This window comes from Ochotona curzoniae, unplaced genomic scaffold, assembly GCF_017591425.1.
Source record: "Ochotona curzoniae isolate NIBS_2020 unplaced genomic scaffold, NIBS_Ocur_1.0 scaffold_4937, whole genome shotgun sequence".
Taxonomy (NCBI): domain Eukaryota; kingdom Metazoa; phylum Chordata; class Mammalia; order Lagomorpha; family Ochotonidae; genus Ochotona; species Ochotona curzoniae.
The window spans coordinates 820,893-842,850 of record NW_024467126.1 but is presented as its reverse complement, the minus strand read 5'-3'; the positions used below and the strand labels follow the sequence as shown (position 1 = coordinate 842,850).

Below are 21,958 nucleotides of genomic sequence, written 5' to 3'. Positions count from 1 at the left end.
GAGCCGCCTCTACCGCGCAGGCGTGCGCGACCGCGCGCCCAGCTGGGGGCTCGTGGCGTATTTGCGCGTGGGGGCGGGGCCGTGACATCAATGCCAGCGCCCGGGGCGGAGCCTGCCGCCGCCGCCGCAGCTTTGACAGGCGTCATTTGTGGGGTTTGGTGGCCACCACAGAACCTCCTCTGGAGGCACTTCCGGCAGTGGCGCATGGTTCATCCGGGTCTTTCACACACGCCTTTCCCCGCCCCCCCGACTCCGTTCTGGCGAACGCGAGTTCCAGCATGTTCGCCACTTCCGGCTCGCCCGCTGTGGCAGGAACATCCCCGGAAGTGACGCGATCGCAGCGGCGCCTCTTCCTGTTGCGAGCTGGCGAGCAACATGAAGCTGCTCACGCACAACCTGCTGAGCTCCCACGTGCGGGGCGTGGGTCCCCGCGGCTTCCCCCTGCGCCTGCAGGTAGCCACTGGGCCGGGCGGGTCACGGGGCCCACTAGCCGTCCCCTGCCAGCTCAACTTCTGTCCCCCGCACACCATCCCGTGTCTGCAGGCAACCGAGGTCCGCATCAACCCCGTGGACTTCAACCCCGACTTCGTGGCGCGGATGATCCCCAAAGTGGAGTGGGCGGCGCTCCGAGAGGCGGCCCAGACCGTGAGCATCCCGCCTGCACCGGCGGCCCGGGGGTGGGATGGCGCGGGGTGCGGAGAGGTGGGCGAGGACTCGGGGTGCGCCCAGGGGTCATGTCCGCCCTACGTCCCCCGCCCCCCAGCTGCACCTGGCTGAGCTCCCCGAGCAGCCGGCCGAGGGCTACGAGGGCGACGAGGAGTTCCTGCGCAAGCTGCATCACGTGCTGCTGGAGGTGACGCCGCACCCCCCACCCGGGGCTGGGGTGGGTGTCCCCTCACCCCCCGCCCCGCTCACCGAGCCTCCCGGCCCCTGTCCCCGTCGGCAGGTCGAGGTTCTGGAGGGCACCCTGCAGTGCCCCGAGTCGGGGCGACTGTTCCCCATTAGCCGCGGGATCCCCAACATGCTGCTCAACGACGAGGAGACGGAGGCGACGTGACCACGCGGGGCCCAGTGACACACTCAACACGCGGTTCTTCGCGCTCGGTCGTATATATATATATATATATTTTTTTTTTTTTCCCTCATTAAAGGTTCAAAACCAAAAGCGGTTTCTCTTTTGCAGCAAATATACATTAAAATATAGTCTCTGTCCAGCCACGGGCGCTGGGGCCCCCCGGCTTGCCCCCACGTCCCTGCGCCATCCTGACCAAACCCAAAAATAAATATAGTGTTATTGCTCTGCAGGGCAGTGGGGGAGGGGTGTGCCCTCCCTGCCTCCCCCCCCACCCCCAGGTAGTGCGGGAGCTGGGGGGCAGGAGGTGCCTGGGGCTGGAGCCGGCTTGGAGTTATTGCTTCAAGGGGATGGGGGCACCAATGCCCAATGCAAGTGACAGGAGAGGGGCGAGGGGGCAGGGGCCTGGGCTTTCCCAGCCGGCCGCCTCCGTTCAGGTGTTGAAGCAGCAGCAGAAAGCGTCCCCACACTGGGAGGTGGCGGTCTCCATGCCCTCCTCTCCCTGAGACCAGGTGTCCGCCTCCTGTGCGCGGCCCCTGCAGCCCCCTATGGCTTCCGCAAGGCCCCCCTGCACTCCGGGGGCACGTTATGGCTTGCAAGGGGCAGCGAGCACTGTGCCCTCACGTTCCCAGCTCCTGAGGCCCCCTAGGCCGGGGACAGGAGGGTGAAGGGAGAATGTGGGGCCTGCTCCCAGGGGCCCATGGCACTGCCCTGGCCCTGCCAGCAGGCTTATGGCACTGCCCAGACCCCAGCTCTGCTCCCCTGGGGGCCTGCCGACCCCGCCAAGCCCAGCCCTAGCCTTCAGTCCATCATGGCCTCGAGCATCTCCAAGAAGAGCTTATGCATGGGCACCTTGCCCTCCAGCTTCACCCCGTAGAAATGGGCCAGCACTTTGCCTGCTGTCTGTCGGAGGAGTGGGAGCGTGAGCAGCAACCTGCCGGCCCGCCTCCGCTCGGCACCCCCTCCCAGCCCGGCGCGGCCGGCCTCGTATTCCAGCAGGGCCTCGTGCAGGGCCTCTCGGAGCTGCTCCACAGCCTCGGCATCTTCAATGTGGACAGAATCTGCAAGGGAGGACAAGGAGACAGCTCCTGTCTACAAAGGGCACCAACCACACAGGCCTGGCCATCATTGGGCGGGGCTGAACCCTGACTGGTGGGCTGAGACATCACTGCTCCTGCCCAGGAGCCAGGACACCCCACCTGCCACATGAAGATGGCTCAGCACCCTGTGTGCCTTCAGGGCCCACCCTGTCGCTGTCCCTGTCCCTGTCCATCCTAAGTCTTAGATTCCTTTTCGGCAAAATGGGACTGTGCCACCGTCCATTAGCATTAAGAACAGGACAACAGGACAGCCACAGTTCAGCCGGCTAATCCTCCAACTGTAAGAGCCAGGATCCCATATGAGCGCTAGTTCTAGTCCTGGTTGCTCCACTTCCCATCCAGCTCCCTGCTAATGGCCTGGAAAAGCAAGAGAATAGTCCTGAGCCTTGGAACCCTGCATCCGCATGGAGGACTCCAAGGGGGCTCCTGGTTCCAGATCGGCTCTGGCTGTTGCAGCCATTTGAGGAGTGAACCAGTGGGTAGAAGATCTTTCTCTGTAAATTTGCCTTGCCAATAAAAATAATTTTTTTTAAAACGGTGACACACCTAAATCTCACACTGGAGTCGGTGGGCAAGTGAGTAAGCGGGCTTCCCTGTGCAGGCCCCCAGCTCCCGCTTCCTGCCCATACAGACCCTGCGAGGCAGCGAGGACAGCTCAAGAAACTGGAACCCTGCCATCCAGGTGGGAGGCAGGCTGTGTTCCCAGCCAGTGGCTTCCGACCCAAGTGTAGGTATTTGAGGCGTGAACCAGCAGGCAGGAGCTGTTTCCCTCCACCTGTCAGGTGGGTGAGCTGGGGGGTGCCTGATCAGGGCCCACGGGCACCCACCTGGACTCACCTGAGTTGGCAAGAGCCAGGGCCTTAAGCAAGACGTACTCCTCTCGCTCCAGCCGCAGGGCCTGCAGTCGCCTGACGAGCTGCAGCAGGGCCGCCCCCAGCTCCCCAAGGCCAGCTGCCCGGGCCCCCTCTTCATCCAGGACCAGGTCCTCGGCAAAGGCTAGCTCATCTTGTAAGGGCAGGGAGCGCTGAGCCACACCCAGCACAAGGACCTCCATCCACACACTCTGCAACACTGACATCTGATCGGACAGCGACAGCGACGAGAAGCCTGCAGGACAGAAGGCGGTGGGCCTGGCTGAGTGCAGGTGCCAGAGCAGCCAGGCACTTGCAGTGGGCAGCCCAGCTCACTCAGGCCCTTTACCTGGGATGCTCTTGGCCCAGCTGATGGTGACCACGATCTCCCGGTCGAAGAGGTCACAGAGAGTGGCCACAGCCGGGAGGTGCCCATCAGGGCCGGCCGGGTCAGGCATGGCGTACAACTTCTCAGGCTCAACCACGAGCAGGTGGGACACAAGTGCGTTCACCGGGGCTGCAGCAACAGTTGGAGGACCAGAATCAGGAGCACTCCCCCCAGCAAGGGGCGGCACTCACGCTGTCCCAGGGACAGTGGTCTGTGGGTGGGCTTTGAGCCCTGCAAAACCTTCCTCTGGGGGGCCCGGCACATCAGAGGAAGCCACCACCAGCATCCCCTATGAACATGAGTTCAAGTCCCAGCTGCTCCCCACTTTCTATCCAGCTCACAGCTGAAGTACCAAGGGAAAGTAGCTGAAGATGGCCCAAGTTCTTCCCACAGGGAAGACTGGATCGAAGATTGTGGATCTGACCTTGCCCAGCCCTGCCCGTGGCAGCCATGTGGAGAGTAAATCAGCAGACAGAAGGTCTCTGGGCCTGGCGTGACAGTGTAGTGGTTAAAGTCTTTGCCTTGCATGCGCTGGGATCCCATACAGGCACTGATTCTAATCCTGGTGGCCCTGCTTCCCTCCAGCTCCCTGCTTGTGTCCTGGGAAAGCAGTTGAAGACGGCCCAAAGCCGACCCTGCACTCCCATGGGAGACCTGGGAGGAGCTCCTGGCTCCTGATTGGCTCAGCTCCAGCCATTGCGGAGTGAACCATCAGACGGAAAATCTTCCTCTCTGTATATCTGACTTTCCAATAAAAATAAATAAGTCTTAAAAAAAAAAAAAAGAAGGTCTCTTTTCTTCCTCTCTAACAAATCCCTAAAAGAAAAAAACCTTTTCCACTTCTCAGCCATATTACTTGGTGTTTGGTGCCATAAAGGGTATTTTCACTAATTCTTGCGAATACAAGTATGTCATAACAGGAGCTGAGTCTCCATGCTCTAAGAAGCATCCCGCTGGGCAGCTGACGCCTACCACACCTGCCTTCCCCTCCCTCCCGCCAAGCCCTGCAGCCCCAAGCACCCCAGGGTTCCCTCACCTGTCTTCCGGGGGCCTCCAGCTACTGCCAGGGGGCCGGCAGGGAACGAGCTGGGGAAGGGCAGCGGGTCCACCTCTGGTCGCCGCTTGTACTTCTGCCGCCCGCCCCGGACACGATCCAGGCGCACTCCTTGGGTGGCAGGACAGGACTGTGACTGTGGGGGCCAGGCTGACTGGCTCTGCACCCCCCGAGGCTCCCCCTGCCCTGGCCTGCTCAGCAGCAGGTGCCCAGCCCCTGCCCACGCCCCGCCCGCACCCCACCCGGCGCTCACCCTCCTTGAGCATGCCCACCCGCAGGCACTTGGTGAAGCGGCACGCCTGGCAGGCCTTGCGTCTCCGCTTGGTAATCTCACACTCGTTGGAGGCTGGGCAGCTGTACTCAATGCTCCCTGTGGGCAAGAGGTGGGATTTCAGGGGCGGCCTCCGCCCCAGGCCCTGGCCCAGGAGAGGAGGATGGCCCTGACTCTCCCGGGCAAAGGGGAGGAAAGGGAGAATGAGATTCCATGAGTAAGGTGGGGCTGGGGGGCGGAGTGCAAGAGCCACTGGGCAGGGGACTCTACCAGGACAAGAAGGGACTGGGGTCAGGTACTGTGGCCAAGCCACATTGTCCTTGCCTATTCTTGCCAAGGGCAAGCAGGGGGTACCTGACACCACTGACTTGCTTCCTTCCACTCCTACTGACACCTGGGCACTCCCACTGCGCTCCCATCTCAGCAGCCACTCTGGGTATCTGAGCATCTCTCTGGCGAATCCCAGCGCTGTCCTGGCACCCCCCCCCCGTCAGCGGCTCCCTCTCAGGTTGAGCTGACCCACACTGAAGTGGCATCTGCAGCCTACACCTGCCCCATCTCTCTGCAGGGATCCAGCCATCTCCTGGCTGCCTGGCACTACCTAACCTGCTCCCTAGCAGCCCATTCATCTTCTGGGTTCCTGTCTCCATGCTCCAGTGTCCGCCCAAGCAGGAGAGCGAGTCACAGCCTGAGAACACAGGCAGTGCTGGCGCCGCTCCCGACCTCCCGGGCGACGGCAGGATGCAGCAGCCCAGGGAGCCAGCAGGCCATCAGAGTCACTCCCTGGGCTGTGCTTTCTCTCAGCCCACTTTGGATGGCTACCCTCAGGTCAGGACACTTCCTCGGGGCAGTCCTCCTGGAGCAGCTGGCACACACCCTGCCCCTCACCTTCCAGCACATACCACAGCTGTCTCAGGGCAATTCCATGCAAGTCACTGTTTCTCTGCTCCCTGCTGCAGTCCCAGCTGTGTCTCCAAGGTCGGAGCTGCCTGAACTGAGCATGTGAACCCCATGGGTTCTAGCAGGGACTGCCTGGGGCCTGTGCCCATGGGACCACTCACCATCATGTGACCCCCGAGTCCCCTGGACACTCATTCAGCCTGCTCAGCTTGGACAACTCGAACAATAATACCCAGGATTCATACAAAGGCACATGGGAAAAACGGAAGGAGAGTGTGCAGCTAAAAAGCCCGGCTCTCCCGGCGCGGTGGCGCAAGTGGTTAAGTCCTCGCCTTGCACGCCCGGGATCCCATATGGGCGCCGGTTCTAATCCCGGCAGCCCCGCTTCCCTTCCAGCTCCCTGCCTGTGGCCTGGGAAAGCAGTTGAGGACGGCCCAAAGCTTTGGGACCCTGCACCCGCGTGGGAGACCCGGAAGAGGCTCCTGGCTTCGGATCGGCATAGTATCGGCCCGTTGCGGCTCACTTGGGGAGTGAATCATCGGATGGAAGATCTTCCTCTCTGTCTCTCCTCTCTGTATATCCGCCTTTCCAATAAAAAATAATAAAAATAAATCTTAAAAAAAAAAAAAAAAAAAAAAGCCCGGCTCACCATGGGCTCCAGATTACTGCTGGCCTACACCGACATCGCTCGACAGCACACAGTGGAAGGGGAGGGAATGTGTGGCAGGAGATGCCAGGCAGGGCCTGCTGCCTCTCCACTCAAAAGGAAACTGGGCCCGTAGCTGGTGAGCCCTGTTATCAACAATAAACAGGGCTTTAAGAGCTTCAGCTGTGTACCTCCAACAACCCAAGTTGGAATCCCAGTGCTGGGGCAGCCTTGTGGTGCAGCAACTAAACTGCCACTTAGGACATCCACAGTTCATCGGGGAGTGCCTGGGTTCAAGTCCCGCCTCTGTCTCTAGATCCAGTTTCCTCCTAATGCGCACCCTGGGAGGCCACAGCCAGGGATGGCTAAGGACTTGGGTCCCGGCCACCCACACGGGAGACCTGGATGGAGCTCCTGGCTCCTGGCTTTGGCCTGGCCCGGCCCTGCCTGGCTGCTTGGCAAGGTGTTTGGAAACCAACAGACAAACCGATCTCTTTTTGTCTCTCTACTTTCAGATAAGTAAGACTTAAAAAAAAACCAAAAAGTCCAAAATCTCCCTTTTGCAGCGGCACTTGGGCCATGATACAGGTGGGTGTCTAACCGCCTGAGGGGCGAGCCCAGCCCAAGGCACAGGCTGCAGGGAAGGCTGTATTTTGCTTTCCACATTATCTCCACAGTTCCCATGGTTAGATAAAAACATCAACAGCAATGATGTCACTTCTTGCTCACTCCCCTGAACTGGGAAGTGAGGACAAGAACTAACGACTTTAGAACTGCAAAGATAACCCAAAGCTGGGGATTGGAAGCAGCAGGCAGCCCCTGCCGAGCACACCTACAAGACTTCAGGCCACGGGGGTAACACTTTGGAGAGTCTGATAATGGGGAAGCATGTTCCATGCTGGGAGGAGTAAGCAGCCACCAGAACACGCAGGGACCTCTGGAGTTTCCCACCAGGCAAACACGGGACCAACGCACCCTGGTCCCAGGAGTACCCTGCACCCTTTGGCATGCCCCCCACCCCTTCCGTCTTTCCCTTTAAAGGGCCATACCTCACACGGGAGGCCTAAAGGAGGTAGGTGGGCCGCACTGGCAGCCTCAGTTGAAGTTGAAGGGGGTCATATGCCACCCACGGGGCACGAGGCAGGGGACCGGGGGTGCTCACCCTGGATGGTCCTCTTGAAGAAGGCTTTGCAGGCCTCACAGGATGCCACGCCGTAGTGGTAGCCAGAGGCCACATCCCCGCAGACGAGGCAAAGGCGCTTGGGCAGGGAGCTGAGCACCAGCTTGCCCCCGCCCTGCTCGCCAGGCCCAGCCCCCTCCCCATCCTCCTCCTCCTTGTGGCCTGAGTGGCAGCGGGTAGGAGCCGGTCCCGAGGCCAGGGTCACGGGGGGCTCAGGCTCGGTCTCCGAGGAGCCCTTGGGACTGTCAGGGCTGGCTGGCTCGGCCTTGATGTAGAGTGGCTCAATGCCCGCCACCTGGCTGGACATGGCGCTGGTCACCTGCAGGGAGAGACCTGTCAGGATACACAGGCAGGCCTGGGGGAGACACCCTGCCACCAGGGTTGCCCAACACTGGGCGAGGGGCCAGGCGTCCAGGTCCTGCTAGGGGGAAAAGGGGGCCAGAGTCCAAGGCATGGCTGCCCAGGAAGAAGTGCTCCCCCCAGTGTTGCCATGGGAACCGACTCCAGGACTCCCTGCTGGAAGACTGGGAGAAGCCAGGAAGCCCCTGCTCCCTATTCCATCCCAGGCCCTAAAACTTCCAGCCCCCCCAACCCCTGCTCCGTGGGGCCCCCAGCCTAAAGCCTCACAATTCCTCCCCCTGCAAGATGTCCAGGGGACCCCGGCTGGGCATCTCCACTCAGGAGCACCCTGCGAGGCACACAGGTCCCAGAGCAGGTGTCATACTCCCACAGGGACGCTCACCCCTGGCCTACCCCCACCCCAGCCCACGGGCCTCCCTCCCTCTTCTGCAGCAAACCCACTCCGCGCTCAGAGCCGCACGCTGGCTCCCACACTCTCTCCCCAGGCCCTCACGCCCCCCCCACACACACACACAAGGGAAGCCTCACGCCTGACGCACGCACCCCGCGTGTCCCAGCACGCCCCGTCCCAGCCACAAGCCCACGGCGGCGGCAGAAGCAAACGCGGGGCTCCCTGGCCCGGGGCACGCGCTCTCCTACACCCCTGCGGCACAGGCGCGCACACACACTCCTACCCCGCGCACACCTCGGGGAAGTTGCCTCAAGTTGCTGGCTCCCCTCCCCCTCCACCCGCGGTGTGTGGGGGGGGGATCGCTACCAGGTTATATCAGGAAGTCAGCGGGGAGGACCGAAGAGGAAGAAGTCCTCCTCGGCCGGTGCGGTGACCTTTGACCCAGAGAGGAGGGGGGCCCGGGGGCGCCCCACGTGGTCTCCCCAGCCCCTTCCCCGGCAGCGAGTCCGCCGCCCCCCTGCACCCCTCATCTACAGCCCACCGACGCCCCCACCCCGGCCCCCCGATCCCGAAACCCAGGCATGCTCCGAGTGCCGGGCTGCAGCGGGGCCCGAGCCTGACCCAGGCCGGCCCGCCAGGACCCCCGACGCCGCCGCGCTCCTGCTGGACCAGGTCCCGGCCGTGACCCGGGGCCGGCCCCCCGCCCGCCCCGCGCCCGCCCGCACATGGCCCCCGCGCCCCGCCCGCCCACCCCCTCCGCCCCCGGACCTGGGGCTCCGGCAGGCCGGGCGGGCAGGCATGAGGGCCGAGCGGCCGGAGCGGCGGGGTGAGCCGAGGGGGGCTGCGGGCGGCCCCTCCTCCGTCGCCTCCTCGGGCCGCGCCGCCCCGCCGCGCCGCGTCCCCTCACTCGGCGGCGCCGCTGGCGGCTTGTAGGACACAAAAGGACATCGCGGCCGCTTCCTACTCCGCTTCCTCCAGCTGACAGCGGGGGCGGGGCCGGCCGCGCGCATGCAAAGCAGGGGGCGGGGCCCGGCGCTATGCTAATCAGACCAGCGGGGAGGGGCGGCGCCTGCGTGTCCGGCGGGATGGGGCGGAACCTGGCGCTGCCGCTGGGGCGGGCCTTCGCGAAGGTCACGCCCCGCGGTTGCGCACTGTCCTCCATGGTCGCAAAAGGGGCGTGGCTAGCGGCGCCAAGGGAAAAGGGGAGCTGAGCCGGGAGCGGGTGGAGCCAGGAGCGCTCCTTCGTCACTGAGTGGGCGGAGAGTACTGGCGGAGAGGCGGGCGGGGCGAGGTCGCTCAGTGGCCGCAGGGGCGGGGCAAGCTCACGTAAACGAGAGGGCCGGGCGAGCGGGAGCCAGGGATATCTGCATATTTATGAGGGGCGGGGCTTAGCCTGCCCGCAAGGGGGAGGCGCTGCCCCAGTCTCTCCCCTTCCCCCGCGCCCTGGGGCACTGGAGCCGCAGAGACCCGGTGTCCCCGCAAGGCTGCGCGGTCCAGAGTGGGAGCGTCAGACCTCAAACCTGCGAGGAGCCCCGGACTGCGAGTCCCTGGGCAGCAGAACAGGAGGGGACGCGGTCGGACACTGCTCAAGGTCACTGCGGTGACCGGATGAAGGTCACGAGGCAGGGCGGGGCCACGTGCGTCCGCCTCCCGCGGCTGCCACGCACGGACTCACGCACGGCCACAGACTGTTTTCTCCGGGGCTCCCGCGCACAAGCGGTCTCTTTATTTCTCCGGGGCTGCAGTCGGACACACATGGGGTCGGGCTCCGGTCTGGGGACTGGACAGGGTGGCCGGGGGTGTCAGTAGGCAGTGGCGCGCAGCCTCTTGCCCCGGCGCCTCTTGAGTCCCTCGATGTAGCGCTTCAGCTCCTTGGTCAAGAAGTGGTCCCTGCCGATCTCTGTCCGGTAGCCTAGGACCAGGGCAGTGAGCCGCATGCCAAGCTGCCTCACCAGCTGGCTCCGCACGAAGGATCTGATGGGGAGACCTGGGAAGCTCTAAGGTGCTAAGTGTTAAGGTGCAGATGGATGAGAGCCAGGGCTGGGAGCAGGCCTAGGGACAGTACTCCCAGTCCTCAACTGGACGCTTCCCTGAGACTAGACCACTTGGCATATGGGAGAGCCATTAGCCCCCAAGGAACTCACTGACTTCCTAGTTCCACCCACAGAGAGGAAGCCAAGCCACGGGAGTGTCGTTCCTGGGTCATGGAGGGGCCACTTAAGAGCCCCCTGAGACATCTGTGGATGCCAGGGAGGGAACTAGCCAGGCTGGACCCCCTAAGGCCCTTGGTGGACACTGCTTGGGGGTTGGGAGGCTCACTTTGGAGCGCCTTAGTGAGGATTTCCAACACTTCATTCTCCATGAGTTCCATCAGGGGCAGCGGCAGCTGGAGGGACAGCAAAACAGGCTCAGGTGCCCGCAGTGGGCAGGCTCTCCCATGGCCCCTCTCACCTTCCCCCCTACTCGCCCCCTCTGACCCTGTTCTGCTGCTCTGCCCAGTAGGCACGGTGGGGCGGGTGCTTGGACACATTGGTGAAGGACAGGGTCAAGGACTTGTCTGGAAGGAGAGAGGGGAGCGGTCAGTCCCACACATGCACCTGCTGCCCTTCCTCCTCCCCCCGGGGAGGGACTCCACCAGCCCAGGGACTGCCTTGTGTGGAGGTGGTAAGGCCATGGTTAACAGCCATCTGACTTCCAGTTCTGAATACCCATAGGGTGAGACCAAAGTGACAGCCAGTGACAGAACATTTTAACCCTCAAATTCTGTAAAATGGGGCCATCAGAGTGGCTGCTTGTGCAGGCTGCCATGTTTAAACTTATAATTCCCACAGGAAAGCAGAGAGGGAGAGGCCAGCACTGTGACCGCGCTGTGACCGTGGCAGGTTGAGGCACAGTGCCAGGCATTCCATATGGGTGCCAGTTAGAGTTCTAGCTGCTCCACTTCCCATCCAGCTCCCTGCTTGTGGCCTGGAAAAGCAGTGGGGGGGTGGCCCAAAGCCTTGGGACCCTGCACCCACATGGGAGACTCAGAAGAAGCTCCTGGCTGCAGGCCGTTACGGCTGTTTGGGGACTGAACAAGCAATGGAAGAGTCTCTATACCTCACATTAATCTCTTTTTTTTTACAAAAAAAAAAGGAGAGATCTTGTGACCTATGCACATTAATAAATGTTGAGAAATATTTTTGTTAGAATTTGGAGAGTAGGGGAAGAATCTAGTGTGGTGGCACAGTGGGCTATTCCTCCACCCTGTGGCACCAGCATCCATTATGGGTGTTAATTCATGTCCCAACCGCTCCATTTCCCATCCCACTCCCTGCTTATGGCTTGGGAAAGCAGTCAAGAATTGTCCAAAGCGTTGGGACCCTGCACCCGCATGGGAGACTCAGAAGCTCCTGGCTCCTGGCTTCAGGTTGGCTCAGCTCTGGCCATTGCAGCTACTTGGGGAGTGAACCAATGAATGGAAAACTTCCTTTGTCTCTTTCTCTCTGTAAAATAAGCGTATCTTAAGGAAAAAGGAAAATGGGAAGGGAAGCCACAGAGCAGGTGGGGTTGTGAATCCTAGGCTGTGCCCGACGGTGGCTCGTTACATCCTCCAGGAGCGCAAATCCTCCCACGGAAGGTCAACTCCGTGGTCTCCACGGGTGGGAGGATCCGCGTGGGCCGTCCAGCCTGCCCTGGGGTCACCCGGCTGCAGGGGCCAGCGTAAAGTTCCCGGCAGAGGGCGCCCCGAGAACAGCCGGCTGCTGGAACCGAGGCAAACTGGGCGCAGGCCCCCCAAAACCTCGGAGCGCAAGCGTCCCGGCTCTGCCTCGCGCCCCGATGTTATTAGAGCGACAGAAACGCAGATCGGCCAGTCCTGTTATCCCGTCCCCACCTCCCTCCCCACGCCGGCGAGCCAGGCCCCACTGACCGCTGGACAGATTGGATTCCTCGTCGTCCTCCTCCACGTGGCCTTCCTCCGAGCTGCCCCGGTGCAGCTGCTGGTCCAGCAAGGTGTGCTGGTCCCGGGGCTCCGACTCCAGGCGCGTCCTATCCCCTTTGGGGGAGCTCACTTCCTCCTCCCTCCAGAGCTCCTCCGGGCTGAGCCAGCCGGGAGCCGAGGTACGCACGGTGCCACCGTCCTCGTCGAACTTCTCGCAGAAGTAGGACAGCGGCAGGTGCAGCTGCGTCTGCGACAGCGTGGCCGTGGTCCACAGATTCCGGATGTCGTGCTCGCTGCTCCGCTGGGAGCTCTGGCGCTCCTGGGACTTGGGCGACACCTGCGGACCACACAGAGCGAAGGAGCCCAGGGGGTGGGGGGACGGAGGGAGAGCTAGGAGACTGGTGGGGAAAAAAAAAAATCTAGGCGCCGCGTGGGGTGAAGGATTTTTCTCACTTTAAAGAGGTTTTCCTCCATGATTCCGCCCTCAACGGACCCAGTCGCCACAGGTCTCAGGGTCACGCTCCACGAACGGGGGAGGGGCGCGGGGGCGGGCTCCCCCTCTCACACAGCGGTGGGGGTCTCGCGCCCCCAGAGAGTTGAACTGGCAGTCCCCACCCCCACCCCCGCACCATAACCCTGGATACCTGTGTCCTGCCAAACCCCCTCGCTTTCGCAATATCTGTGCGCAAAGGGGAAACGCACAGCCCACTTGGAGCCGACCCTCACGTCCTATCCTACCCAGGCACAGACCTGGAGCTGTGAGCCCAGCGTGGGAAGCGGGAAGGATCGCAGGAGGCCAGAGGGGCCCTGCTGCAAGCCAGCCCCCTCCCGCACCCCGTCTCGCTCCCCACCCCTGCTCCCGGCTAGCGCGCACTCCTGCTGCGGGGCCAACCGCCTGAGTTTATTGATGGCAGATTTGGAGGCACAGCTAGGAGGTGCTGTGAGGGCCAGACCCGGCCCCCAGGGCAGCCACACAGAAAGCCTGGGAGGGCTGAAAGGGGCTGGAAGTTAGGAGCAATGGGGCCGGGGCGGGGCTGCCGCCCCACACTGCAGCCGCGTCCGGAGAGGGCTCTTTGGTCAAACAGGCCAAGCATGCCAGGGAACCAGGGCAGAAGCAGAGCCCTTAGACAGGCCCGGGCCAGGGATCCTGCCCTACACCGGCACGCCTTTGCCTCGGGGCCGCGCTGGGCCGCGGGGCCGCGCGGGCTTCCTAACAGGGTTAGGGCGGCGGCGTCCCCGCGCTGTGCGAGGCTGTGCAAAGCCGCGCTCGCTCTGCGTGTCCGAGGACTCATCGATGAAGGCCAAGTTCTCGCCCGGATAATCCAAGGCGGACGCCGTGGGCGGGGAAGGCGTCTCGGTCTTCTCCGGGGGCGCAGGGGACGGGGGCTGTGCGGGACAGAGCGCCGGAGGCAGCGGTGGCCGCTCCTTCTCCAGAGGCGGCGGTGGCTGTGGGGTGGCGGGTCCGGCGCGTTGGGTCACCCGCGCCGTCACTGTGCCGGTCCAGCTGGCAGCCTGCGCCGTAAGGCCGCCCATCTGTGTGGGGAGGAACAGCAACCCTTGCCCAGGGACTCTGGATCGCACAGGTCCCCCCTGCAGCCTGCATGACCCCTTGATTCCATCCAAGCGTCCCCTTCTCCCCCAAAACCACTATTTTTTTTTTCAGCTCTTCCTGGGATAACCCACTGGCTGAATCCTTCCTTCTGGTAGCCTTGCAAAAGACTAATGAGTTCCCCATTAAATCTAAATTTCAAAAAATAACAAAGAAAAGTTGAGTATTAAGTATATCCCAAATACTGCATGGGCAAAACTTACAACGAAAATGTTTGCCTGAAATTCACCATTTAGCCAGTCAGGTTTTCTACATTTTTATTTGCTGAACCAGCAAATAAGTAAAAGTCGCCTGCAAATTTATCCGAGTTTGCCCTGAGGAGCAACACACACGTGCGACACTGCCATTTGGGCAACCTGCTGCAGGTGGTGGCGCAATTGAGCCTTAAGGCGCAGGCGCAGCCCCAACCCTTGGGGCGGCATACCTCCGCCCGAGTGCGACGGGACACCACTCGCAACCAGTTCCCGATGGTGGTGAGCACCGAGGCGAAGTAGGCCAGGCCCAGCAGGATCCAGAACCACACTAGCGGCTGGTAGGCTGGAAAGTCCTGCCTGGGGCCGGCGCCTAGAAGTTGACCCCCCGGGGACAAGAGTGTAAGCCGCTGATTCACTGTCCTCTCCCTAGCCAGCACCACCTCCTCCCCACCCCAGGGCAATGGGTGAATGTACACGGAAAGGTAAGTTTTCATGAAGAGGACACATGTGAGCATGCGTAGGGGAGCAGGCATGCAAGTACGCCAGAGTGCAGGCGGCACTGCAGGAATGAGGTGGTGCGTCCCGTGACGGACAAGAGGCGGGGCTGGGAGCGCGCAAACAGCCCCCAGGCCTTTGCCGAGAGGGGCAGGGCCCAAGCACGCGGAAAGGCGGCCTCACCGGCCACGTAGTCGCCGAAACCCACAGTGGTGAGCGTCACTATGACAAAGTAGATGGCCTCCAGCTTGCTCCACTTCTCCATATAGCAGAACACGAAGGTGGGCGTGAGGACAAAGAGCAGGCAGCCCACCAACAGGAAGAGCATCGCCGACAGCACTCGCACCAGCTCCGGGGGCACGTGCCACTTCTGCAGGGGAGGGGCGGTGCGCAGAACCTGGAGAGAGCTGACCGCCGGCCGTCACCCCTGCACCTTCTGCCCTTCCACCCTCTCTCTCTCTCTCTCACACACACACACACACACACACACACACACACCTCCCTTCGGGGACCTGGGGAAAGGTAGTGTGGCTCCTAGGGCACAGGCTCTCACCAGAAAGATGGCTTCAATATGACCGATGCCACGGCGCAGAGAAGAACCCAGTCGGTCCCCTACCCCAGCAAGCAAAATTCCAAACAGCGGAATCCCCACCAGCGCATAAAAGATGCAGAAGAGGCGCCCGGCATCAGTGCGGAGGGCTGCATTGCCGTAGCCTGGGCAGAGAAGGGCAGCAGAGAGATACAGGGTCTGGCATTTCCCCACACACACACACACACACACACACCCAGGGAGCTTCTTGCCACTGCCCCGCCCCAAGTCCCGGCCTCTTCCCCCACCGATGGTGGTGATGATGGTGCCTGAGAAAAAGAAGGCACTGGCCAGGTCCCAGGCCGAGTGGCTGCTGTTACTGCTCGAGTTGGTCCCAGGGTCGGCACCCTCTCCCAGGGCGGTAGCCACCTCCTGCGGGACGAGAGGCAGAAGGAGGAACCTCAGGCGTTCTTCCCGTTCTGGCCCACACCCAGCTCTGCCCTCTCCTCACCCCCGACCCCTGGGACAGACTTCTTTACAGCTCCCCAGAAGCCAGAGCCACCTGCAAGGCAGTCTGGTTGGACTTCCACAAGAGACTACAAACCTTGGTCTGTTCCCTAGTCCCACACAACAGATGTCCACCCTGGGAGCCAACTGCCTGGATGCAAACCATGGCTCTGTGTGAACCTGGGCAGGTGGGAGCACCTGCTAGATTTGTTGTGAAGAGTCCCTTAGGACAGAGTCCCTTAGGACAGAGTAAGCACCACACTTGTCAAATCCATCCCTACTGGGACTTAAACCCTGGGAAACCCCCAGCTGCCCACAGACCTCGTCCTCCTGCTGCCCCTGAGCGTGCTGGGTTTGAGTCTTGGACAATGTCACGGAAATTAGGGACTCTTCCTGCAGGAAGAGTTCCATGCAAGCATGCTCACACATGACACACACACAGCACACATATCCCAGCCCCACGAGGTCCCAGTCAAATCCTGAGCTTCATAACTCAGTAGATACAAATACAGAGGTCCCACTTGGAAACCTGCAGGTGAGGAAGCCGGGTGCGGGTGGGGACAGGGTGTGTGTCTGGAGGATGAGAGGGGTCCAGCAGGAGCCCCTCCCCAGATGGCAGATCTAGGGCAGAAGGGCAGCGGCTGTCACTTGATTTGGCCCTGGCTGGGGTCCTTTCTAACAAGTCACTGTTCAGCTGTCTGTGGAGGAAGCTGTGAATTCCCCAGCCCAGACAAGCCCACAAGCTTCCTCTCCAAACTCGTCTCAACTTCCCTTCCCTCCAACCCCCAGCCTTCTCCCCAGGGACCCCATCATGGCAAGCCAAGTGGCAGCAGCCTGGCCACCAGATTTTGAGATGATTCCATTTCCTGTAAAGAAGTGTTCTTAAATAAAAGCAAGAGGTGAAGTGTCTGATTAAAAGTGGTTTCATTTTTATTTGGCCAATACTTTTTCCATGAACTCTCTCCTGAAGGTGCCGAAAGCCCTTCGTCATCACAGGCGCTCTAATTTTTGCTTCCGACAGCTGGGCATCTGCTAACTTCATAGGCTGCAGAGGGAGCATGCCAGCTTCCCCACTTTAGTCCCCTGCTGGTCCCCTCCCTGGCGGTGTCTGGTCCCTAACCTCTGCCCTGGTTCCCTACCTTCCCTACCATCACCAGCTCTTCCAAATAGCCCCTGACAGCTCCCTGCTTGCACCTGGCACGCACCCAGAAGGTGCTGGACACAGATGGAGAGAGGGCTCCCTGTCGGCCGCACACCACGGTGATCCATCCATGGATCCGTCTTCCCTACATGGGACATTCTCCTCCACAGCACCGCCTACACCTGTTCCTTCCCAACACCCATTGCCCTCCACTCTGCATGAGGCTGTGGCACCTAACACACAGTAGCTCCACACTGTTGCACCCCCGGGAATGGAAGAGAAATGAAACCGTTGTCTCCTGCCCTTCCATCCCTGCCTCCTCTTTCCCTTCTTTCTTATCCGTGGGGGCAGGGGAAGGGAGAAAAGCACTCCAGTTCTGAAGATAAAATAGGTCAGATTCCCTCCCTTCCTCCCTGCGGTGTGGCCAGTCACTCCACCCCAACCTCTCTGAGTGCCATCCATCAGCTCGCTGTCCGGAAATGTCAGGTCACCCGCATCCCAGCCCCACTCCTCCTTCACCTCTGCCCCCCCGGGTCCTGCCTAATTTTGGGAGTCCGATAGGAAGCTGAGGTCCCTCCCTTCACAAAGAACAGGCAAGGGATGAGGTGTGTGTGTGTGTGTGTGTGTGTGTGTGTGTGTGTGTATGTGTGTCAGGGGCAGGGGACTCTTCATTTATTAAAGTTAGAGCATGAGAAAACCCAGCAGTATCGCAGTGGGTGGAGAATTGGCTCAGGGAGACACCAGTGTCCAAAGGTGACTCGCCCACCTCTGGCATCCACACTGGCACAGAAGGGACTCGCCCCAGCCACCAGCTCCTGTTCACTCATGCAGGCAGAAGGGGAGAGCTCATGGCGTTCTTGGGCCTCCCTGAAGCATCTGCGACTCCAAAAACATATAGGAATTGGTGGAGGCAGGGATGCCAGGTGGAGGCAGGGATGCCAGTTTTAGCAAAGGGAAGCATCACCCTGGGGATATGCTTGTATTTACAGAGGTATCTGTGGCTGAGTGGGCATCCACACCTCCCCTGGACGCCCTGGAGTCTCTGGCAAACTCAGCAGGTGCTTTACACCTGTACAAAGATAGCATGTTCTCCAGCCATTCCCATCAGCCACCAGCACACACAGAGAGACAGCCCTGGCACCCAGGCCTGGACCAGGCTCCATAAGAAACATAAAATGACCCCCAAGGCTGCCATGCAGGGTGTGTCCCTCCCAAAGGATCCCTGTATCCCTCAGGGATGTCACGGGCAAGCAGCTAGCACAGGGCCACCTGGCATGCTGCTGGTGCCTTGAGGACTCACCCCCCTCCCCACACGCACCTCCACGAACTGCCCCAGCTCCTGCTGGCTCACGCACAGATGGTCCCTCAGGAACTTGTCCTGGGTCTCCCCAAGCCCTCTCTGGGCCTGCTGCTCGTGAGGCTGCTCCAGGGCCTGGAACACCAGGGCACCCAGCACCAGATAGAGCAGCACCAGCGCCAGCAGAGCCAGCAGTGTGGTTCCGCGCATGGCGCGCCCGGGTGCCGGGCTGGATCCACTACCCACGGGGGGAGTCCGAGCAGGGGGCTCCTGCGGCGGAGTGGCGGTCACTGCGGGCAGAACCAGGGATTCTTCAGTCAGCAGACTGACCAGACACCCCACTTCCTCCTCCAGGATCCCCAGTCCTCCTGGCCCACGGATGTCCTGGTCACACCTCTCTGGCTGGATCCTGGGACAGGGTCACAGCAGCCTCCCACTTCAGCCTCCACCTTACCTGCAGGGGCACTCCAGGGGGTGAGAAGAGACTCTGGCACCGCGAAGGGAGAGGAAGGAGGATGAGCAGGGAGAAAAGTGCCTGAGTCTGCCTAGGGGGAGCGAGGAAATGCGGGGAACCTGGCGGGGGGCGAGGGACATGCCTTCCATGGAGAGGCAGGGGGGGCGCAGAGGGAGGCAGCGCAGGGCGAGACGGGGGCTGGCGGGTCCCTCCCTGGCTCGCGGGGCGGCGACGGTGGCACCATCCCCGCTTCTCCCTCCCGCCCGTCTCTCTTTGCTCCCAAGCTGTACCCGCCGGGCCGGGGAGGCAGCCTCTAGGGTCCCCTGCGCCCAGCCAGGCTTTCGAGGAAGCCCTGGGCGGGTCCCGCCCGAATGACAGCTAGGCGGAGAGGCGGGCAGCGGGGCGGGGAGGGCACGCGGTTTCCACAGGGCGCGGGACGGGAGGGGCGAACTGGTGCGGCAGCCCCCGAGACTGCTGTCAGCCTCCGGGAGAGCGGGAGGCAATGCCCGCGCTCCACCGGGCGGCTGCAGGTGTCGCGCCTCGGGGACTACACACACGCATCCCCGCGCCCTCTGGCACCCTGCGGGGCGCGCCGGCCCGACAGAGGCACCCCGGTCGCCGGCGCGCACGTGTGCTCTGCCTGAACCACCGCCCCGCGCCCGCCTCCGCGGACACTGCGCCCCGGCGCGGCTCTCCCCACCGCCTCCCCCGCATCCTCACGCCGACGCCTAGGAGCGTGACGAGCGGCAGGACGCACGGTTGCACTGCTCCTGAAGGCACCCACGAATCCGAGGTGGTCTTCCCTGCTCAGGGTGAGGCCACAAGGGTCCCCGTGCCTTCCATGCACTTACTGTCAGCCCCGCGGCGGCTGCGGCCCGGACTCCAGCGCGGCCTCGCCGGTGCCGGATGGGTCACAGAGGGAGCGGTGGCAGCAGCAGGGGCGGAGCGGGCGGCCGCCAGGGCTGGGACCCCCGCAACACACACACTCCGGGCGCCGAAGCCCCCTCCTCCCGCTCTTAACCCTTCCGGCGCCGCGCCTTCTGCCGAGCCGCGCCGCGCTGCGCGCTAGCCGCCGGCGCCGCCACCCTGAAGCTCTTTTCTCTACCTGGGCCCGCGGGGTTCCTCAGTCCGCTCTGGGGAGACGCAGGAGGTGGTGGAGAAGCCGAAGAGGATTCGCCGCAGGGTCCAGCCTCCTAGGCTCGGCCGGGAACCCCAACGTGGCGAGCGGCACGCCCCGGCCTGGGCAGCCCAAGGCTCCAGCCGGGCGCCTCGTTCATCTCCCGGCATTTTCCAGGCTTCTCATCTGCCCGCCCCTTGGGGACAGCCTGACCCTTGGGCTCAGAACTTAAGAGAAAGCATCCCCCGCAAGGGGATCCTAGAGTGAGGGAGAGGAACTCGCCGAGGCCACCCGAGGTCTGCCGACTGGGAAGGGGAGACCCAGGGCTGTGGCATCTTGGTTCCCTGGGGAGCTAGCCGCAGCAATTCCAGTGGGAGCTGGTGCAGCATTCTCTCACCGCCTACACGGCTCCTCCCTGCTCTCCCCCACTTCGCAGATGCCTCTGGGCTCCCCTTGCGGTCCTGGGGGTGCTCCCCTGGTGCTCCCCTGGTGTGCAGCTTAAGTCCTTAAGGCTGACTAACCGCCTGCCCACTGAATGCTCAGATTTCCAAATCTCCCTGAACCACTTCCAAAAAAGATGCTCAAGCTATATAATTAAATGTTCAAAACAGCTTGGTGGCCACCAGGATGTATCCTAAAATATTTTTTTTCTTTTCATTTAAAAAAAATGTATTTATTTTTATTGGAAAGTCAGATATACAGAAAAGAGAGAAAGGAAGATCTTCCATCCATTGATTCACTCCCCAAGTGACCACAATGGCTGGAGCTGAGCCGCTCTGAAGCTAGGAGCCAGAAGCTTCCTCCAGGTCTCCCACCTAAGTATAGTGTCCTAAGGCTTTGAGCCATCCTCTACTGCTTTTTCCTGGACAGAAAGTGGGGCCGCTGGGATATGAACCGGTGTCCATATGGCATCCCAGGGCATGCAAGGCAAGTACTTCAGCCACTAGGCTACTGCAAGGGCCCTAGCTCTTTTCTTTTTAAGATTTATTTATTTTCATTGGAAAGTCAGATATATACAGAGAGGAGGAGAAACAGAGAAATATCTTCCATCCGATGATGATGATTCACTCCCCAAGTGACCGCAACGGCCAGTGCTGCGCCAATCAGAAGCCAGGAGCCCAGATCTTCTTCCAGGCCAGGTCTCCCACACGGGTGCAGGGTTCCAAGGCTTTGGGCCATCCTCAACTGCTTTCCCAGGCCACAAGCAGAGAGCTGGATGGGAAGCAGAGCTGCTGGGATTAGAGCCAGCGCTCATATGGGATCCTGGCGCATTCAGGGCGAGGACTTTAGGCACTAGACCACCACGCTGGGTGCTAGCTTTTTTTTTTTTTTTTAGTTCATTTATCTAAAAGGTCATCACAGAGAGGGAGGTACATCCCTCATCCCCCGGGGTTTGCTTCCCAGCCAGGTCTGAGCCAACCAGAGCGGGCGCTTCTTTTGAGTCTCCCATGTGGATGCAGAGGCCCAAGGACCCAAGGACTTGGGTATCTGTCACAGCTTTCCCAGGTACTTTAGTAGGCAGCTGGCTCCAAGATGGAGCTGATGTCATGGTGGTGGCTTAACCTGCAACACCACAGCACTGACACCAGCAATTTTTGTGTCAACAAAAAACTGTCAGGGCAGGCATGTGACCCTGGTGGCTGGGATGCCCACCTCTCCCCTCAGAGTGTCTGGATTGGAGTCCTGTCCCACCCCCCTTCCCCAGCTTCCCAGTGTGCACTCCCAGAGGCAACAGGGAGTGAAGGCTCAACAAGTTGGGTCCCTGCCACCCCTGTGGGAGATGCAGCCAGGTCCCGCTCCTGGCAAAGGCCTGGCTTGGCCACAACTGTCGCAGGCCTCTGGTGAGGGGAGCCAGCGGCTGGGGGTGTCCCCGTGCCCCTCTGCCTCTGAAATCAACAGATACTTTTCTCTTTCTAAAGCAGCGCGTCTTGCCTCAGAAAACTCTTGTTGGCACGGTGACAGGAGTAGACACAGACAACATTTTCAATCAATTCCTGAAAATGAGAATGTCTACTGCCTGGCTGATTCTGTGTCTCAAGTGCCCACTCTGGTGGCTTCAGGGGCCTGGCACACCCAGGATGGCCCTGAGGCGTCAGCTCGGGCCCAAGGAGCTCTGAGGAGCTAGGACGGTCAGGAAATGGAGCCTGACACCAGGTGTGCCAGCGACACAAAAGGAACAGCCAGGGACTACACACTAGAAGTAGCCAGAGCCCCAGGACCATCAGTCACAGGGACAGTGCTGTCCCCATCTCAACTTGGTCACCCTGCCAGTGTCTCCTCTGCAGGCCAGGCTGGGGGCAGTGATGGGGAACCAGCCCAATGCCCAGGGTTAAGATGCACCATGTTCCCAGGGCCACAAAGGTGGGGGCCCGTCTTGGGGGTTGGGGGGATGTGGTTCTTGCCCAGCCCAGTAGCCTGACCTTGGCACACCAGGTCAAAGCGAGGTAAACCCAGAGGAGATGGGAGGTGGGACACAGCAG

The 21,958-nt window shown here is 61.5% G+C and overlaps 4 protein-coding genes across 5 annotated transcripts; 1 reads left to right on the top strand and 3 right to left on the bottom strand.

Annotated features, from left to right (window-relative positions):
• Positions 1 to 336: 336 nt before the first annotated feature.
• TRMT112 (tRNA methyltransferase subunit 11-2) lies at positions 337 to 1,154 on the top strand. Of its 2 annotated transcripts, none has more exons than XM_040970859.1 (4): positions 337 to 453; positions 544 to 645; positions 779 to 853; positions 947 to 1,062. In XM_040970859.1, exons 1-4 carry the CDS (start codon positions 376 to 378, stop codon positions 1,055 to 1,057), a joined length of 366 nt encoding a protein of 121 aa, XP_040826793.1. In that variant the 5' UTR covers positions 337 to 375; the 3' UTR covers positions 1,058 to 1,062. The 2 variants fall into 2 exon arrangements, with proteins under 2 accessions (XP_040826793.1, XP_040826792.1); XM_040970858.1 differs by having other exon boundaries at positions 344 to 453; positions 764 to 853; positions 947 to 1,154.
• ESRRA (estrogen related receptor alpha) lies at positions 1,141 to 9,098 on the bottom strand. Its single transcript, XM_040970855.1, has 7 exons — positions 8,982 to 9,098; positions 7,445 to 7,781; positions 4,719 to 4,835; positions 4,448 to 4,576; positions 3,373 to 3,540; positions 3,010 to 3,279; positions 1,141 to 2,133 (listed from the first exon to the last, which is right to left on the bottom strand). The coding sequence occupies exons 2-7, from the start codon at positions 7,767 to 7,769 to the stop codon at positions 1,874 to 1,876; spliced, it is 1,269 nt and encodes a 422-aa protein (XP_040826789.1). The 5' UTR covers positions 7,770 to 7,781; positions 8,982 to 9,098; the 3' UTR covers positions 1,141 to 1,873.
• A 917-nt stretch (positions 9,099 to 10,015) lies between these two features.
• Positions 10,016 to 12,609, bottom strand: CATSPERZ (catsper channel auxiliary subunit zeta). The gene is made up of 5 exons (XM_040970791.1): positions 12,589 to 12,609; positions 12,124 to 12,472; positions 10,691 to 10,770; positions 10,533 to 10,599; positions 10,016 to 10,125 (listed from the first exon to the last, which is right to left on the bottom strand). The coding sequence occupies exons 1-5, from the start codon at positions 12,607 to 12,609 to the stop codon at positions 10,016 to 10,018; spliced, it is 627 nt and encodes a 208-aa protein (XP_040826725.1).
• Positions 12,610 to 13,287: 678 nt separating this feature from the next.
• Positions 13,288 to 18,189, bottom strand: KCNK4 (potassium two pore domain channel subfamily K member 4). Its single transcript, XM_040971078.1, has 6 exons — positions 17,929 to 18,189; positions 15,271 to 15,394; positions 14,987 to 15,147; positions 14,617 to 14,803; positions 14,169 to 14,308; positions 13,288 to 13,668 (listed from the first exon to the last, which is right to left on the bottom strand). Exons 1-6 carry the CDS (start codon positions 18,115 to 18,117, stop codon positions 13,288 to 13,290), a joined length of 1,182 nt encoding a protein of 393 aa, XP_040827012.1. The 5' UTR covers positions 18,118 to 18,189.
• Positions 18,190 to 21,958: the final 3,769 nt, after the last annotated feature.